The following is a 19,990-nucleotide window of genomic DNA, read 5'->3' as shown; positions in this document are numbered from 1 at the left end:
GACTTACACAAAACTCTCCAAAAAGATAATTTGGAAGCATAATAAAAAGTGATGTAGGCTGGGCGTGGTGGCTCATGCCTGTAATCCCAGCATCTTGGGAGGCCGAGGCAAGGTGGATTGCCTGAGGTCAGGAGTTTGAGATCAGCCTGGCCAACATAGTGAAACCCCGTCTCCACTAAAAATGCAAAAAAGTTGCTGGCCATGGTGATGGGCACCTGTAATCCCAGCTACTCGGGAGGTTGAGGCAGGAGAATTGCTTTAACCTAGGAGGCGGAAGTTGCAGCGAGCTGAGATTGCACCATTGCACTCCAGCCTGAGCAACAAGAGTGAAACCCCGTCTCAAAAACAAACAAACAACAACAAACCCAAGTGATTTAGAAGAAGGAACAGTAATTCTAGGGCATATAGTTCACGGAAAACATTTCAGAAATGGTGGTATTGTGGCCAGACCTTGGTAAATGTGGGAAACCTTCCTTTGAGAAGAGAATGCAGAGGTGATCAAAGTTGAACAAAGCCCTGATGGTGAAACATGTGCCTTGTTCTTTGGTTAATGAGTTTCAGAAAGGCCGTCACTTGAGCAAGACTTTGCCTCTCTGAAACTGATTATACCGTTTGCAAGAAATTCACCAAAGTTCAGAGTCAGAATTTACATGTGACATAAATTTGTGTTGAATGACATTAATGTTATTATTTACTTTGTTCTATTAAAAATAGCAATGAGATATTGAGGCTTGGGAAACTACAGTAACCTGGTGAGTCTCTTTCAAGGTTGTGAGCCAAATTTCTTGGTTTGTATAAGTAAGAAAAATAAGGAGAAACATTGTCAACATATCTAAAAATTTGTATTACAAGTCTGTGGCCAAGTTCCCCATCAGTAAAGTGTTGCTAGACTCCATTCCTGCTTGGAAGTTATCTTGGTATGCCAGACAAAATAATGAAATGTATTATAATTAATCTGACTGCACCTAGCTCTAGTATTAGGACATTTTCTGGACCCTAGAGTCCTCCAAGGCATGATTCTCCTCCTGAAAGTAAGCCGTTTAAGGCTTCGAGAGCCATCAATTATTTAGCCTACATAAAAATGTATAATAAAATATGTATTCTTTTATGTTTATCTTCCTTTACTGAATATTAAATTTGTGAGATTTAGACAAGTTGTAACATTATATCATTACTATATTAAAAATTAAAAAGTATAAATAACTCATGTTACTACCCTGACACAACTAATTTTATTTTTTATATTGCTTCAGTTTTCATTATATACAAATATTTTATAAAGACATATAATTGTTTTAATATTTGTATATATTTGCAATCACATAGTTCTACCAGTTTCATTTTCTTCTCTTCACACATAACATTATATCATGGGTATTTTTCCATATTATCACACGGTTTTCATAGTGACCATCATTCCCCATCAATACATATACATTAAATTGATGAATGCTAGTTTTGAGAGAAGAATGGCTCCAGGGGCCAGCAGCTTGTGGATTTGCCAGCAGAGCAGGGCAGTATTATGGAGCTGGCTCTGGATTTTCCAAGGATCATCTCTGTTAGAGAGTACAGAAGAAGGATATCGGCCTGCATCAGAACACTTGATCAGATTTACAAACTTGCTCGGAATCTTTTGTTGGCATCTTCTAATCCCTTTTCTATGCAGCAGCCAAAGTGATCTTTACAAAAATATGGCGATCAGGTTTCCGTTAGGTAAAATATTTTGGTGGCTTCTCATTGCCTTTAATATGGAGGAAGAAAATGCTTAATGTTTAGAGACTAACTAGCCTAGTAGTTTCTGCTTCGATCTTTAGCTTAATCTTTTATTGTCAGTTTCCTATCTGTCAGTTTTTCATGGAATGTTCAAACCCCTCAAAGAACAAAAAGCCTGTAAAGGGGGCATTACATGCTAAACAAAGAAGCCTCCCTATGATTATAAAATGATATTGATGCAGTAGAATTTATTTCTGCTTAAATAAGAAAGATTTTATACATGTATCCTATTATGGGTTCAAGATTCCATTTACCCAGATAGCCAGGGATAAGATTATAAGAGGAGATGGCTTCTCTGGAAGAATCTTTGGGGATTTTTTTGAATTTTTCATGTTGAAAATACCTAAAAAGTAAAAATGTCTAGTATATCTTCAGGATAGCTAAGAAACTTTTATAAAGAAGTTACAGGCCCTCCTCCTAATCCCACACTCTGTCCATTGCCATAGCAACCCATATAAATAAAATGACAATAGAGGTTTCCATATAGGACCTTAAAGGAATTTCACTGTTCCTTTGAAGCTTTAGACATTTCCATACTTCATGGTATGCCCTAAAAATTACAATTTAATTAGACTTAAATATCAGAGTAGCAACTTACTTATTTTTTTGCCCAATCTACCTCATTGTTTATAAGGACCTGTAGATGGTCCCATGCAAAGATGTCTCTAAACACAAATAACACTAACACAATTAACTTGGAAAACAGACTCCATTGTGCATCTCCCCCAGGGTGCTGGGGGACAACATCATTGTTGGTTACTATTTTTTTTTAAAGTCCCTTATGGGCTTGGAAGTAACTTGTAACTGAAAAGTAAATGCATTGCATTTAAGAATATGCCTTCATTAAAGCTATGATTTCACTGTACATCCGTTGAGGGGCATCGAGGCCCCAGACAAAATCAAAGTGGTTCCAATCTGGCAATAGCTTAAAGTAACGAAGACTCTTGATTTGAGGGAGTATCCTGGCCACATCCTGGGGTGTTACAAGGACATCATGTCCACCAGCCCAAATAGCAGTAGGCACTTTCATGGCAGTCAGGTCATATATAGGCGGATGAGTCTGTGGGAGAGAGAGCAAGGGCATTCATGAGAGGAAGCTCCTCAAAGCGATAACTACAAAGGCTGCTAAATGAATATGGACGATGGCCATAGTTGTGTTAGGCACCAGTGACATAGGAAGAAAACATACAATGGTCTCTACCTTCAAGAAATTTGCCAAAGAGGGAGAAAGGCAAGATAGCTAAGCAAATATTTGTATACAAAGTAAGGTATGTTAAATGCCATAAACACTCCCAAAATAAAATGGAAGTAAAGACAAAAAACTATTTCCACCTGAGGGCTTCATAAAAAGAGGGGTCCTGTGAAATGACTCTTGAGGGAAGGTTGCATTTTGACAGCAGAGATGAGGGTGGGTGGGAGGCAGGAAGAGTTTGTAGGCTATGATCAGGAATGGCAAGATTCCCAATGTACCTGGAGAACAGAATATGTAAGGGGATATGATAGGACATAAACTTGGAGGCAGATAGTCAAGGTCTGAATGTCAGGCTAGGAAATTTGGACATATTTTGGCAGTTTTGGAGACAAGGTAGGGTCATTTCTCAGAGGTCTGTCTTCAGACTACCGTGTGGGCAACAGTTAATGGAATCACCTAAAGAAAGAACAGGTTGAAGGCAAGTCCTGAAAAAATCTAGATGAGTAGTAGAAATGGTCCAAATTAAAGCTATTGGGATGGCTGACTTCTCCAAGGAAGAAAGAGAGTTTTGAAGAATCCTCTGGGAATGCTAATCATTTAAGAGTGGTGAGAGGAGGAGTAGCCAGTGCTTGGGACAAAGGGAACAATCACAAACAGAAGGAAAAGTCAGACATCACTGTGGGAACAGAGATAATGCTGTGAACTTGAGGAGAGAGCAAACTGTTGAGACTAGTTTTTTGGAGGGAATGTAATAAAAATTGGCATCAACTAAGATTAATTCACAAAATAGGACTGGCTTGGAGCAGAGTAGGACCAGCTAACTGTGGATAAATTCTAAGGACATTAACACTCTCACATACTTTAGTACTTGACCATAATGATCTTGAATGTGTGTGTGTATTTTGTTTCAGGTTCTTGTAAATGTAAACAATTTATAAATATAACATGTTTATTAAAAATAATGGAAGAAAACAGACATATGTGAAGTCCAAAATGAGAGTCCCTTACTGTTTCAGGTCCATCCACTTCTTTTCTTCTTTCTTCCTCTCTCTGAAGATAATCACGTTAACATTTTTTTTTTTTCTAGACCTTTTCTAAGCATTTGCAAATACATGTATTTGTGTCTAAAAATAGTGTCAGCAGCAGGGAAAAAGCTTTTAGGGGTGATAGAAATGTCCTATATTTAGATTGTGGTGTGGTTACGCCAATAGATATATTTGTCAAAACTCATTAAATGGAACACATAAAATTGGTAATGTTATTATATGTAAATCATGTCTTCAACTGATTTTTTTTAAAATAAAATATACATGGTCTATCTCTTGTAGTGGTTTTAAGGATTGGTAGAATTATTCCTCTAACAGACCAATTCATTACTGAGAAATTGATTAGTCTGATTGTTTTGATCCTCAGAAACAACTTATTAATAATTGATTTATAGTTGCACTAGTAAATAGCTTAAAATATGATAGCCTGGGAAAATGCTTAAAACAATTTAATTTGTTTAGTTCATACTTATAAGCCAAGCCCCTGGCTATGAGAACAGAAAAGTGGTGACAGGATTAATTAAAAGTACAGTGCTAAACGAGTCTACATATTTTTATGTCTTAAAGCTATATGGAAAAAGATGTCTTATGACCCAAGTCTTCAATGTTGGGTAATACTTATTCAACTTTCATGTGGAATTCTAATTTTTCTGTTAGTATTAAAAAGTGTATATTCATTTATGCTGTAAAGATTTTTATGAAACAATTTCTATTATTATGTAGCCATTAAAAATATATTTAAAAACCCCTCAGTAATGTTAGTCATCTCTTACTATAGCTTAAGTAAAATAGAAGGATTAAAAGTTGTATAAAAGTGATATAATACTGAGAAAATTGGAATAAATACACCAAAATGTTAGTACATATAGTTATCTCTGGATGGAAGGATTACACATGAGCTAATTTCCTTTGTATATGCTTCTTTAATTTATAAATTTTCTGAAATAAATTTAAATTAAAATTAAATTAAAAAAAAAAACTATCAGTATAAATGCCACCAAATGACAGGTAGGAGTCTTTCCACCCTCAAATAATTTTTTATTATTATTTATCAAAATCAGCATTCTGGGGTTACTGTAAGTAGCTCACCTGATTGTAATGTTTCATATTATCGGCTTCATTTCCCCAGTCATAAGCTCTGAATTCGTCAGATTGGTAAAGCTGAAACAAATGTTTTTTAGAAAAAGAATAGTGAGGGTAAGAATCATGAGAGCTAACAGCAAATTTTAGAAAAATACTGTATGCTAGGAAGAAAACAGGGCTCCTAGATCACCAGAAGGATGTAAATACCCATTTTACAATTATGACAAGTGGAGCTCAACAGAAAAACGAGCAATAATCCCCCTTTGGTTTAAAGGAAAAGTTCATGGAAAACCAAGCCTCATTAGAAAGAAGTTAAATCCCAGATACTTCTCTCTGGAGAAGTCTCAGTTCTCCTGAGGCTTCCCTAGTTTACCTCTTGTTTCAGTTCAGGGCCTATTTTAAAAACTCTGATTTAAGATGGTGTTCATTTATGTCATCTACTTGGTCTGTACCATAAAATCCTTTCTGTTAAATTCCAGAGAAATCAAGGCATACAGAAGGCAGCAAGGACAAACTGGAAACAAGCTCTTAAGATTCTTAGGGTAGGCCTGTTAACAGGGTCAATTCTGTCTTTTTAAATATATTGAAAATAAGGATTGGAATGGTTTTCCATGACTAAGACTCTACCTGTTTTATATGCAGAATGTTCTGTATTGATGAACCAGTAGGAGCATGTGACATATACACATCCATTCGGCTCTAAAGGAGATAAAACTCATATTACAGCAATTGCCCAACAAAATTTTGCCTTTCAGAATCAGAGAAAAATGATGCACAGAAGGAGCAAACAAGACTGGGGCTTCGAAAATAACGAGGTAGAATTATCTAGATAAATTACCATTTATGTCAATACTTGAATGTGAGCGAAGCACAGACTGACTAATGGAATGGACTGCTTGACAGCAAACCTGTACCAGCTCTGAATCTGTAGGATAATTTGCTTATTTTCAAGTAGAAGGAACAGTAATGGTCATCATGGAGCAAAGCCAATTAGGAAAGGTTCTATGCGCAAGTGTGGGGGTGGATGCGTGCATGCGCACCCAGGTGCACTGTCACAGATTAGATCAGAAAACCAGGAGTTCAGGCCCTGTTGTTGTTAATGATCAGCTTCGTGAACTTGGCCACCATATTTAACATCTTTGAGTTTCTGTTTTTTCATCTATTAAATGAACATACTAAAAGTCATACTACCAATTTACTAGGCTTTTATGGGGATAAAATAAAATATTGCAAAAGTAAAGCTAAAAACCAATTTTTTCCAAAGGTTATTTCAATATTTGTAAACATTATAGAGATGAAAATTATAGAGATAAAATAGTAATCATAATTCTATGTCTTAGAAAATAATGAATCTAAGAGAAACTATTAAAAATCTTTACTTTTGAACAAGCCAACTTTGAACAATGGTTCCTTGTGGGTTTCAGTCTAATACAATTTAGCTTCTTAGAGAATAGGGGTACAGAACAATTATCTTGCCACTGACTTCACTGTAACAGCCTCATTGGCTGCTATTTGGAATGCTAGAGACAACTATTCAACCACACCAGTCTGCGGATGTGAACTCTTCCTCCTCCTTCTTCTTGAATTCTCAATAACAGAAAATGAAGAGGTGATAAAACAGCACTGCTACTGCTTCATAAAGAGGGGATGCCATCTCCCTTCCACCCTGTCCTGATATTTTGTAGGTTAAGTGGTGAGTTTCATTTCAAAACAAAAGTCACCCACAAAGGAAGGAACATGTGAAATAAGATCAAAGTTTATCTGTGTTTCTCTCCTTTTTTAGGATTTTATTTTTAATGCAATATATTCAAATGTAATAAATTCAAATTGACTGTAGTAAGTTGTGGCTGACTGAGAATATGTAAGAAGCTACTACCCATTATAAAACATTCATTTTCCTAAATTTTGCCAGGGAATAGAAGAATGAAGCTGCCTATTCACTTCCCCAGTCTTCATATTCAAGGTTTGTTGAGTACTTAATCTTCCATGTATAGCAGACATCTACCTTCATGGTTCTGTATAAATTTTAGGCTTTTTTAAAATTTCAATGAAGAATGTCATTGGTATTTTGAAAGGGATTGCATTGAATCTGTAGATTGTTTTGGATAGTATGGACATTTTAACAATATTGATTCTTGCAATCCATAAACATGGAATACCTTTCCATTTTTTAATGTCATTTTCAATTTCTTTCATCAGTGTTTTATAGTTTTCATTGTAGAAATCTTTCACTCCTTTGGTATGGTTTATTCCTAGGTGTTTTATTTGTAGCTGTTATAAATGGATTACTTTCTTGTTTTTTTCTTTTTGTTTTTTTAAAGATTATTTGCTGTTGGCATATTGAAATGCTGCTGAATTTTGTATGTTGATTTTGTATCCTGCAAATTTAAAGAATTAGTTCATCAGTTCTAGCAGGTTTTTTGTTGGAGTCTTTAGGTTTCTCTAAATGTAAGATTCTGAGCAAAAAGAAAAAAGCTGGAGCCATCACATGACCTGGCTTCAAATTATATTACAAAGCTGTAATAACCAAAACAGTATGATACTGGCATAAAAACAGACACACAGACCAATGGAACAGAATAAAGAACCCAGAAATAAATCCACACATTCATAGTCAACTAATTTTCAACACAGGCATTAAGAACATACATTGGGGAAAGGACAATTTCCACAAGAAATGATGCTGGGAAAACTAGATGTCCATATGCAGAAGAATGAAATTAGATCTCTATCTCTTGCTATATACAAAAACAAAATAAAAATGGATTAAAGACAAATTTAAGACCTGAAGCTATGAAACTACTAACAAACAAAAATTGCAGAAACACTCCAGGACATTGATCTGGGCCAATTTGAGGTAAGCCCTCAAATGCACAGGCAACCAAAGCAAAGATGAACAAATTAGATTGCATCAAGCTAAAAAGCTTCTGCAAAGCAAAGGAAACCATCAACAAAGTGAAGTAACAACGTGTTGAATGAGGGAAAATATTTGTAAACTACCTATCTGACAAGGGATTAGTAACCAGAATATATAGAGGTCATATAACTCAATTGCCAAAAAAAAAAAAAAAAAAAAAAATCTGATTTAAACATGGGCAAAATATCTGAATAGACATTTCTCAAAAAAAGACATACAAACTTCCAAGAGGTACATTAACAACAATGTTCAACATTACTAATCATTAGAAAAATGCAAACCAAAACTACAACGAAATACTATCTTATTCCAGTTAAAACAGCTTTTATCAAAAAGATAAGGAATAATGGATGCTGGCAAGAATGTGGAGAAAAGAGAACCCTTGCACAGACTTGTTAGGAATGCAAATTAGTACAGGCACTATGGGGAAGAGTAGGAGGGATCCTCAAAAACTAAAAGTAGAACTACCATATGATCCAGCAATTCCAGTGCTAGTTCTATATTTAAAAAAAAAAATCCATGGAAGAGACATTTGCAACCCCATGTTTACTACAGCACTATTCACAATAACCAAGATATGAAATCACCCTAAGTGTCCATCAACAGATGTGTGGATAAATAAAATGTGGTACATTTTGACAGTGGAATACTATTCAGCCATAAGAATAATGAAATTATGTCATTTGCAATAATGTGGATGAAACTGGAGAACATTGCATTAAGTTAAATAAGTCAGGGTATAAAAAGACAAATACTGCATGTTCTCACTCATATAGGGGAGTTAAGAAAAAGAAACTGACCTTATAGAGATAGTGAGTAGAATGATGGTTACCAGAGACTGGAAAGGGTAGTAGGGATGGGGGAAGGATAAAGAGGCATTGGTTAATGGGTACAAAAGTACCATTAGAAGGAATAAAGTCCTGCATGCACAATAGGATGACTATAGTTAACAATAATTCATTATATATTTTAAAATAACTAGAAGAGTCAAATTAGAATGTCTCTAACAAAAGGAAATGATAAATGCTTGAGGTGATGGATATCCCAATTACCCCGACTTGTTCATTACACATTGTGTGCTTATATCAAAATATCACATGTACCTCATAAATATGTACAACTATTATATACCCATAAACATTTTTAAAAGCAAAAATAAAATCTGTCTTTAAGTGTTTGGAATATCATATGAATTTATACAGTAAATAGATACATCAAAATGAGTCAAAGGAAAGCTGGAATTTCTTAAGGTATCAAATGGCCCTATAATTATCACACATACCTGATTCATATTTTTCTTGTTGGATCCAGCCCATAAGGACATAAATTCACTGCATATCAACCAGAGTATCTTATTGTTGCAGATTTTGGTAGAAGATATCTTCTTTTTCTTATCTTCTAAAAAGAACCCTTTGGTACCAAAAACAGCCTATGAAAGTAAATAATAATTACCTTTGAATGAGATAAAATATTTGCAAACTATCCATATTACAAGGGATTAGTAACCAGAATATTTAAGGAGCTCAACTCAATAGCAACAACAACAATGACAAGAAGCCCAAATAGCAAGAACAAAAAACCAGAATTCAAGAATCATCTTCAGACTTCTTGACATTTCCTTCCTTCTAGGAAAGAGCCATGCTTGGGGATCTATTTGTACTCCTGATTCAGTCAAGGAGACCAAATTATTCAGGAAAGGTGACTTAGGAATCTATCTCCAAATGAGGAAGATTATCAAGCATTACTTACAAGGAGATTGCAATAAAGGCTCTCAATCCCAAATGCACTTCTCCATAGTGAAGCTTCCCTGTATTCTGCCCAGTCAGTGCTTGCCAATATATTTTCTCATTAATTGGTACGAAATGTAAAACAGTTTTTCTTAAGGTCAAATAATACCTTGAATATGAGGGAAAATCGGGGTTTTCCATGTTACCCATGTGCACATTGCATTCGAGTACTGTCCCAGATTAGCCAGCTCTCAGGCTGAAAAATAGAGAATGGCGAACCAAAGAGAAGGAACCATTGAACAGAAAAGATATGATAATGTCGCAAAGGCAGCAAAATTGAAACTTCCAGCACTTGGGAAAGTAAACTTGGATGGGGATTCCTGATGGGGTCTTGGAGCTTCTGGGGGAAACTGATGGAAGAAAAGAGCAGGAAATGGGACTTAAAAGTAGCAGGAATATTGACAGTGGGAAATGTGAAACTGAGCTAACCCAGGAACATTATTTGTAGCTGACCTATGTAGGAAGAGCAACACATACAACACATATATGTATTTACAGACAGATGTGTCTCTCTCTGAATTTAATTTAACAAATTAGTTTGCTCATGCTGCCCAAATATAGAAAACATTAAAAACTAACTGATGGCAACACATTTTGAAATAAACTGGAAAAGCTCTTGAATGAGGAAGTTACATCATTTGTGCTCTCAGTAAACAATACAATGAAATTATTATCAGACCAATCATTAGGCCCTATGGAAATTCTTCCTTGTGTTAGCTCACAAATAATTTTTTTTTCCATTCCTACCACTCCACCCCAAACCAAGATCTCATTTTCTTATATATGAATTATTTTGATATTCTAGCTGGTCTCCTTGACTTCAGATTTGGCCCAAATCCATTTTATTCATCATCCCAAATTCAAAGGCCAATTTTGAATTAGATTAAATGCTATGTTCATTGTGGCAATGACCTTTGTAAAGAAACAAAAGCAAAGAGAAAAAAAAAAAAAAAACCTCTTTAATAGATAAAGTTCCAAATCCACAATTGGCAACCAAATGACTTCTTCAACTCTTGAAAAATAACCAATAAATATTTGAATTAATACTTGAGTTGTAATACATTTAGGCTTTGGAATCTTAGCTTTAGTAAATTAGGGCAAGTTTCCATGTTGGAAGCAATATATTAATTAGGTTTTTTAAATGTCAAAATTGGACACATCAGTGATTATGGGTAACTTGAAGTGTCTTTCATTTGGGCAATATGAATTCATTGACCTACCTGACTAAATGGAACAAAAAAACCTTGGGAAAACAAGAAAAATTTTTGTTGTCATACAGCACTCAGCTCGGCTAGAGATTCTGAACAGATACTCAGCTCTGCTAATGACCTTGTAGAGTAAATTATATTACAGAACCTGCAGATACTATGACACAGATATGCTCACACACGGAGACACACATACACAAGCACATGCCCACAGAGTCTAAGTTCTATAGATTTTATCTAAATTTCCTACTTTTACTTTACAGTAGATTTGAAAATAATAAGGATTTCTGATCCAAAATGAGATCCTCAGGTACATTTTGGTGAAAGGAGCCTACCTTGATTATGGAATTTGGAAGTAGAAAAAAACTGGTAAAAATGCCCGTGGGATATTTGAATGAGATCACAGGACCCAAGGCAAAATTCATTTTGATTCTTTGTGCCAGTTCAGGCATGGTGGAAAAGGCTACAAACCCTGAGAGAATAGGAGACAAGACAATCTTATAAAAATAAATACTTATGCAATGTTTCTAACAAAAATGGGGCTCTGCTTAGTCATTTTTCCTTCTATCGTGATCATACTTGACTAGGGGAAATGGAGTAGCTGGCAGGGGAAAGGTGATGGTTAAGCTGTCAGAGTAGCTACTACTGTGTGAACTGAAGGTGACCTCACTTCCCAAGCATGGGGTAAATGCTGGCAACATTCTCATTTCATCCCTAACTCTGAGATGCCAGAACGAATCACAGAGCTTCCAGAAGCAAATACCCTGTCACAGGAGGTGAATTGATTTCTTTCTACAGCATCACCCAGTTATTCCAACAGGTTTTCTTTCTCACTATGGAGTGAAATTTCACTGCTCCCAGTGGCTTGCTGGGTGTTTATCAACCCTCTAGACTCTTCCCTGTTTCCAAAAAGAAAGGAGCTTTCCCTAGCGTCCATGATGGCCCAGTAAGGACCAGGCATCTCCATTTGCTTTGCTCCTTCAGCAGTAGCATTGCACCCCTTTGTATCTCTGTGAGGATGGAGATCAGCACGACACTGGGTAGGCTAGGAGGAATATCCATATAATTTGCTTTCCAGAGGTCCCTTCCTGGGCCTCCACTGGTGTGTGTGTGTGTGTGTGTGTGTGTACTGAAACACTTGTTGAAACATTGAAACTGTCTTGGCCAGATAAAGAAGAACTGAAATAATTGACTGAACAATTGATAAAAAGACTCTGAATCAGGAATAGTACTTCCCCAGAGGGTGTTTGGAAATGTGCAGAGGTGAGATTTTTGGGGGTCACTCTGACTGCAGAGCCCTGTTTAATGGGCTGGGACCTAAATGTCCTACAAAGAGTGGGTGCTCCTTATATAACAGAAATTGCTCTGTCCAAAACACAAACAACATTCACTAAAAAATTTTATGCCCTAAATGTAACACAGAGCACAGATAATCAAATTCTCCATGTTTTTTTTTTCTTTTTTTGCAGATCAAGTATAAGATCAGATCTAAGTCCTACCCACTTTCCAAAACCAACTAAAGTCATTCCTTCTCTATACCATTTCTCCAGAATCCTTACACACCCCATTGGTGAAATCAGATACACCTGGTTTGAATCTGTGTTCTGAACTTGTGTTTCTTCTTCTATGAGATGGAGCTAATAACAGTCGGGTTGTTTTGAAGATCAGAGGGAGATACTGTGGGAAAGGTCCTAAACACAAGACCGTACACATAACGAATGCTCAATACGTGTTAGACACTATAATTATTTGCCTATTAGTGGCATTTTTGATCTCCTATGAGTTCTTTGACACTTTTTTAGTATATGCTCTCTGATGCTAGCTAACTGCTTGTTCTGAGCTTGGAAAGTGCCTATCAATCTAAAGTACTAATTAATATATGTTACTGATGATTGTGGTGATAATGAAAGTATTTCCCTAAACTAAAATAATGCATTTTCACATGATTTATTCTCTTAAAATTGGAAACTTTCGTGGAAATGACAAATTCAAAGCTTTTATTAGTATGAGTTCCTTTCAACTTTTACTTGGAACTAAATTATTGGTTTCTTTTCAAACTATCTGGAAAGTAAATTGTAAAGTAAATTAAAAAACTTTAAAAATTTCTACATACTGCTTATGTTTACTTGTTATTTCATAAATACTAAATCACACACTAAATAGATCAGCTCAACTGATTTATTATAGTAAGCTTTTCTGTTCCAACAAACAAATATAACCATGTCTTTTCAGTTTGTTTAAATATAAGTATAAGCCCCTCCCTTTTATTTTTTAAAAATCCCATTTGGGTTGTGAGAAAGAGATGATTGATGCACATTCATTATGTTTCAGCCATAATCCATGGCATTAAATTTTACTTTTTCAGCTCAGAGGGAATCTAGAAACTTACTCTGCAGAATCATTTATTTGAATTTGGAACACACGTTATTCCTGGGAAATTGCATCACCATAGTCAATATGCTGCTGTGACCAGAGACCCAGGAAAGGTTTGCCCTACATATAGTCTGTACACTGCAGGCTCATAGCTACTCAGAGTATTAGGGTTATTCCCAGCAGAGGACAGAGAATTGAAGGCACTGTAAATAGCAGTTATTTTATTCCAACATAAAGATGAACTCCTGTAAGACTCTGAGAAAACTGACCCTCAAAAACATACCTATTGTAGTGCCAAGTGAATGTCCAATGAAATACAATTTCTCCTGACCAGTTTTATTTACAATGAAGTCTATGACTCCTGGGAGATCATATTTGGCCATTTCATCAAAACTGCAAAATAAAACAGGGGCTTTTATAAATACTTGCAAGTTTAAGTTTAAAACTCAGAGCACTTGCTCACTTCTTTTTTACACACAGATTCTATGCTGTTTACTTAGATTCAGTGTGTATTTCATTATTTATCCAATTATATGTAGGCTATTGTAGCTTTTTGTTTTTCTGCATATATACATTTTACTTCCTCATAAGAGGAACACTTTCAAGACTTGTGTATGATGTTTGAAGTTCAACCTTATGATTCCTCCTCTTCCTTCCCTTCTCTTGCTTTTCTTTGCCCTCCCTTTCCCCATCTGGCTTGCATGCTTCTACTTTTGACTCCCCCATGAGGCTTCACAATTCTTAGGGCCATTTAATACCCATCTTTGGAAACAGGACTTTTGTAAATCATGATTCTACCATTTATGAGCTTTGCAGCTCTTGAGAAGTTACTGAAATGCTCTGAGCCTATGTTTTCTCATTTGAGAAATAAACAGGGTAGTGCCTGGTTTACAGGGCTGCTAAAGGGGTTTAATGGTATGAAAGAAATGACTCTGGCTGCTAGTAAGCATTCATTAAGATGTTGTTAGTAGTATTCCTGTCCACATAGATAACATATATATGTGTGTGTGTATATATATATTTAATATATACCATATATTCCAATATTCCATAGTACCAGTATTTTGTTCTTCAGACAGGAGGAGCAAAAGGGCCTATATAACATTTAGTCAAATCAGGTATTCCATAAGCCAGAAGCCTGTTTATTAAAAGGACATGTGAGGAAATCTATGGATTGGGACTTCCAAGAATAGGAGAATTGTTGTGACACCTCCTAAAGACTAGTGATACAATACTTCCTGATGCTTGCCCCTGCCCAAGAACTCTGACCATAACATTCTATTCTATTCCTCTACTCTTCTCAAACTTTCAGTGGGTACTGAATGTTCTATTAATGTAATAGGAATACACACTCTGTTCTAGCAGCCGGTTTACAAACCAACAGGGAGCTTAGGCCTGAAGAAAGAAAGTCTATTGCAGGCATCAGCCTGTCCTCTAGTGACAGCGGAAAACTCTTCCATTAAAAGAAACAATTAAGATATCAAAAAGATTCTTCTTCATTGCCCATTAACAAGGTTTTAAAAACTTAATATTGGAGTTTTCGTGAAAATGGTACTATGTGCGATCTCAATCACAGTTTCTCTAAATCAGTACAGTCCTGGTCCTAATCATCTTTACACAGTTGATTGGTCATCCAGAAGAAATGACTTGCAAAATTATCACTAAAATGAACATAAGCTTTGTGAGGTCAGAGAGTTGGTCTGTTCCCTGTTTGAGTGTTCGGGGCCTAGAACAGCACATACAGTAGCCACTCAGTAAACATTGGCTGAATGAATGCGCACACTAGTCATGATAATTTCCTCAGCTGTCTCTTTGGACATACTTTTAATGCATAAAATTGATGGAATTGGATGAAAAAATGATCTTGTTGAAATGCCATGCTTTGCCTGTGAAAAATCAAAGCTTCTTGCTGTTTCCCTCCTTTGAGATGTTAACAGAAACTACAAGGAGTTATATGACTTCAAGCGTCAAATAGTATCATTAATAGCACCCATGTTATTTTTTAAAAATTGCCTCCAATCTCCCCGTTGAGTTTTCTTAGCTAATATTTACCTAAAGGCCCAGAATTTCTCATCTGTCTCTGAGAGTGTTTTGTGTCTTCTTGACCAAGTGTTTCCCCGACTGTTTCCCATCCATACATCATAACCTGCATCTGCTAGAAGGAATCCAAGGCTTCCATTGGCATAATTCTCTAGCCAGTAGGCATTGTCTGCAAACAGGGCGTGCTGCATATACACAACTGGCCGGGGACCTAGGGGGAGAAAGGGTAAGATGAGAGAGGGAAGGAGAGAAAGAGAGAGAGAGAGAGAGATAAATTTATGGTAAATAGAGCATGTCAGAAACATTACAGAAATACACACACATGCACACATGGTAAAACAAAAACTGTTTTCACTTTTCCCTTGTCAGTAGTATAGAGCATTATAATCAGGTAACTTCAGTTTCTTGAGCACATATTTTGTACCTGGTGCTATGTTGACCTATTTATATGTATTAGCTTACTAAATTCTTACAACAACTCTATAAACTAGCTGCTATTTTGAGAACTCTCATTTTGTAGATGTGGAAACCAAACTTTATGTAGTTAAGTAACTTTCCCAGAGGGCCACCCAGATAAGAAGGCCAGAGCAGGGACTCAAACCCAGTTCTTTTTATGTCAAAGCCTGTACTGGTAACTACTCTGCTCTGTGTATTCTTATATACAAATTTCCTGGTTGTGAAATTTATCGTGCTTACTCAAGTCCTATAGCTCTTCCAGAGAGGAAGAAGAGGTGAGTGTAAATGGACACTGATTAGTTCCTCACCAAATTTCTATTCAAATCCCCATCCTCTGCCCAGTGGACAGCATTTAAAAACTACAATAGTATACTCAGCTCAATGTCCCTCTGCCAACTTCCAGATTCCTGAGGGAGAGAGAGCATTCAGGGAGATGCAAAGAACCAGGGCGGAAGGTCAAGTAAGGCACTCTAATTTCATGACTAAGAGCACAGGCTCTGGAGCCAGGATGCCTGGGCTTCAATTCTGGTCTGTCAGCTTGCTATTTGTGTGACTTTAGACTTCTTAACATAACCGGGTGTGCCTTAATTTCATCATTTGTGAAATGGTGACTATTAGTGGTACCCATCTCATATTGTTGATGAGAGGTTTAACTGATTTAAATTATTTAGAACATTACATCTAATGAATGACCTTTAATTCAAAATCTTTCCAAAATTATCTCTACTTAAGCAAAACCTTTCCCGTAAAAGTTTTCTCCTTTTGTATTTCACAGCTCCTTCACATCTGTGCCAGATTTGGATTGCCAGATTTGGTAAAAAATAAAAACAAAAGTAAGCAAAATGATCCAGGACACTCTACGAAATTTTTATAAATAGTGATAATAGTGAATAATGAATAGTGTATCTTAAAATGAGACTTATAAAAAATTATTTGTTGTTTATCTGATCTTCAAATTTAACTGGGTGTTTCATATTTTAACTAGTAAAACTACTCATATCTCACTCTCATTTTTCATTCTGAAACTGGAGATATAAGAGAGAGAGAATGTCAAACATGACCTCAACTGGTACTTATGTGTGGTGGGAGAAAAGATGCAAAATGAACATGGCAAGTAGCTGCCAATTATTTGCTTTTGAACCATTGCAGATATTTTGCTTATTCTTATTTCTTCTTCAGTGGCTTTGCAGTTAAATTTTCCCTTTTAAGGAGTATCATTCCCCTGCTGTGGCATGGCTGGCCCCTCATTCTAGAATTCAAGCCTTATTGACACCATACTCTTTCACTCCATGAACCATCTATCTCTTAGATCAAATGTATGTGGATGTTAAGGTTTTCAGTCCTGGAACACTTTTCAGACATGCTGTTGTCATTTAACTAGATTGTTTTTCATCCTGCAGAGGGAGGCCCCTTGATTTTAGTGGGGGCAGGAGAGGCTCTTCTTGGGTGTCCCATAGTCAATTTCATATAACCCAGCAAATCTCCTTCTGACAATGAGGAGATCCATTTTCCTGGGACAAAGCAATTTTCCACATGATAAATCAGTAATGAGGTGACAAAATGTAGGCTCCGCCTTCCTGTTTACACCCTAACAAGTACCTCTGGTTGCAGTTAGCAAGATCAGTCTTGCTGTCTATATTTTTAGGTTCTTGACTGTCTTCAGATAATTATCAGGCAAAGAGTAAGCCTCCCTGTTAACTATTTAAAGTCTAATCCAATAATTCAAACCAATTTTGATAAACTCTGTTGATGCATATCTAGCACTAAATTCCTCCTGAGAAGGAGGAGGTCAATGCAGTCCCCTTTTCAGGAGAGACATATCTTGTACCTGTGCTCCTAATGTGTCTTCGCCCATAGGGAATTCTGTTGACCAGGAGTATGTACCCATCTTCAGTGGTGACTTCATACTCTTCACTGGGATAGCCATTATAGATGATGATTTCACTCTGCCCAGTAAAAATACAGTCATTAGTGGAACTTCTCCAAAGGATATAAAAAGGAATTAAAACAAACCATCTATTGTGTGCTTATTAGGGTGAATTATCTGAAATTTATAACACCAGGTAACTGTAAAATTAATAAAGTCTTAATACAAAATAAGTAGAATGTTCAAAAATATCCACTATTGGCAAATATTTTGAAGGGTAGGGGAAAATTTAGCATTGACCCATTCTTTCTGACAAAGCTATATTCTCAAGTCAATTGTCTTTTGAGGCCCCTCTTGGTTTAAAAGTAATAGAACTATAGATCAATAGAAGACAATCATGTATATCAGCAAATAGCTTGATATTCTTAAAACATAAATTCAAAAGAGGAGTTCTATCTATAGAGAGACAGATAGATAGATAGATAGATGGATAGATAGATAGATAGCACAATAGCACAATAGCACAATTTTGGTTTCCATTACTGGACAGTATTCGTTTTTCAGCCAAAGATCTAACTAACTTGACTCTTGCAGAGGTCAAAAACCATCTATATTTTATCTGTTTTATCAGAGATTTTATGTTATAACAGAACCTTTTGTAACTTCATAATCCATTAGTCCTGCTTTATTTGATGTTCTTCACAGTTTTCCATGACTTACAGTATTCATCCACACCTCAGGATTCGCTTCATTTTCCAAATCAAGGAATCCACCAGCATTTAAAGTTCCACAGATCAAACAAGTTGTTGTTAAAAGCAGCCACATCATAGAAATGCCTGGCATAAAACATTTAATATTCACAGATTAATTATATCTATTAATGTTGATTAATGAAATAAAATGATTAATGAAATAATTAATAATTAATGAAAAATCGAATAACACTGAAAGCGGATAATGTATTAAAGGGAATAAATACAGTGAACTAACTTTGAGCACTATTAATCTATTTTTTCATATAGAAGTTGTCTTGATTATAATCCAGTTCCTAAAATGAAATAAATTTAACCAAGTATGGAGGCATTTTTGGTCTGTAATCAAGACTGAATTGCTTTAAGTCTTTGTTTGCCTACAATTTGCCAAAATATCTAAAGATTCAGAGGACAGGTTTTCATACCATGGCCAAGTGAAAAGTGGAGTTATCCCCTAGCTAAGCCCCATATCCCACAAAGTAAACAAGAAAAATGGATAAATAAAACTTTAACCAAACAAAAAAGCTTATGATTAGTTTCTAGTGATGTGACTATTTCTCATGTGGCACCCAAAGGCAAATTTTGCATATTTCAATGTGCAGTCTCACTTCCTTGCCATGGTTTAAAAGTATGTCTGTTCAAAGGTAGACCAACACTATAACACTAAACAGCATGCTCATCATATAAGTGCTGCAGTCAAATGGTCTAAATTTGAAGTCCGGCCTCACCACAAAAGAACATGTCTAACCTCAGGCAAGTGTTTTAGTAGCTTTGTCTCTTGATTTCCTTGTTAGTAAAATTGGGACAATAATGTAACCTATCTCATACTGTTATAGTGAGGATTAAGTCATATAACAGTGCAGTGTAAGTTCTTAATAAACGCTTTAACGATTTTTCTTATAAAAGTGAGCAAGATATAAATATTAGAATTTATTATGACAAATTAAGATTTAATTTCTAGAAATGCAGAGTTTACTTCTGAAGCTAAATAGCTTTGCATACATTAGCTATGTGGTTGAAGATCATCTTATATCTGCAAATGTTATGAAACTTTTCAAATTGTATGAAACTAATAATAACCAATAGCTACTGAGTGTCCTTATGGTAGGCCTTGCTCTAAATAGTTCACATGTTATTTAAGCTCTCAAAATCTCCATAATTTTGGTACTATTATCCTCATTTTATCAATGAAAAAAAACAAAGGCTTAGAGAGATTTAAGACCTGCTCAAGGTCACAGAGCCAACAGGTGACAGATCTAGGATGGACACTCAGGCAGACTCACTGCAGAGCTCTTGCACCTGACTGCCGGTGCAACTGGCACCTTCCAACCTGCCTCCTGGTTATGATAGATCTTCATCTTACCTAGTTAGATGAGCTTCACCTGCTCCCAAGGACTCCTTAATGATGAGGAACTTCTGAACTTTTGCTTTTGACATCAGGCTGAAGAGTAAGAGATGATTACAGTGACAGTTAGAAGCTAGAGAGATGAGAAACA

At 35.9% G+C, this 19,990-nt stretch overlaps 1 protein-coding gene across 2 annotated transcripts; it reads right to left on the bottom strand.

The window, feature by feature from the left end:
• Window positions 1-1,958: 1,958 nt before the first annotated feature.
• Window positions 1,959-19,990, bottom strand: LIPN (lipase family member N). Of its 2 annotated transcripts, XM_033215761.1 has the most exons (10): window positions 19,858-19,990; window positions 18,463-18,578; window positions 17,704-17,821; window positions 15,432-15,630; window positions 13,663-13,772; window positions 11,342-11,478; window positions 9,294-9,440; window positions 5,722-5,793; window positions 5,101-5,172; window positions 1,959-2,833 (listed from the first exon to the last, which is right to left on the bottom strand). In XM_033215761.1, exons 2-10 carry the CDS (start codon window positions 18,568-18,570, stop codon window positions 2,600-2,602), a joined length of 1,197 nt encoding a protein of 398 aa, XP_033071652.1. In that variant the 5' UTR covers window positions 18,571-18,578; window positions 19,858-19,990; the 3' UTR covers window positions 1,959-2,599. The 2 variants fall into 2 exon arrangements, with proteins under 2 accessions (XP_033071652.1, XP_033071660.1); XM_033215769.1 differs by lacking the exon at window positions 5,722-5,793.

This window comes from Trachypithecus francoisi, unplaced genomic scaffold (assembly GCF_009764315.1).
Source record: "Trachypithecus francoisi isolate TF-2019V2 unplaced genomic scaffold, Tfra_2.0 Contig00586, whole genome shotgun sequence".
Lineage (NCBI taxonomy): Eukaryota > Metazoa > Chordata > Mammalia > Primates > Cercopithecidae > Trachypithecus > Trachypithecus francoisi.
Note: the sequence above shows the minus strand (reverse complement) of the source record. Positions and strands in the feature narration are given on the sequence as shown.

Coding starts and splice junctions, on each gene's coding strand:
- LIPN (XM_033215761.1), bottom strand. CDS start 18,570: ATGATGTGGCTGCTTTTAACAACAACTTGTTTGATCTGTGGAACTTTA. Junction 9,441..11,341: donor TTCCAAATTCCATAATCAAG/GTAGGCTCCTTT, acceptor TTACTTTCATAG/GCTGTTTTTGGTACCAAAGG. Junction 2,834..5,100: donor ATATGAAACATTACAATCAG/GTGAGCTACTTA, acceptor TCTCTCCCACAG/ACTCATCCGCCTATATATGA.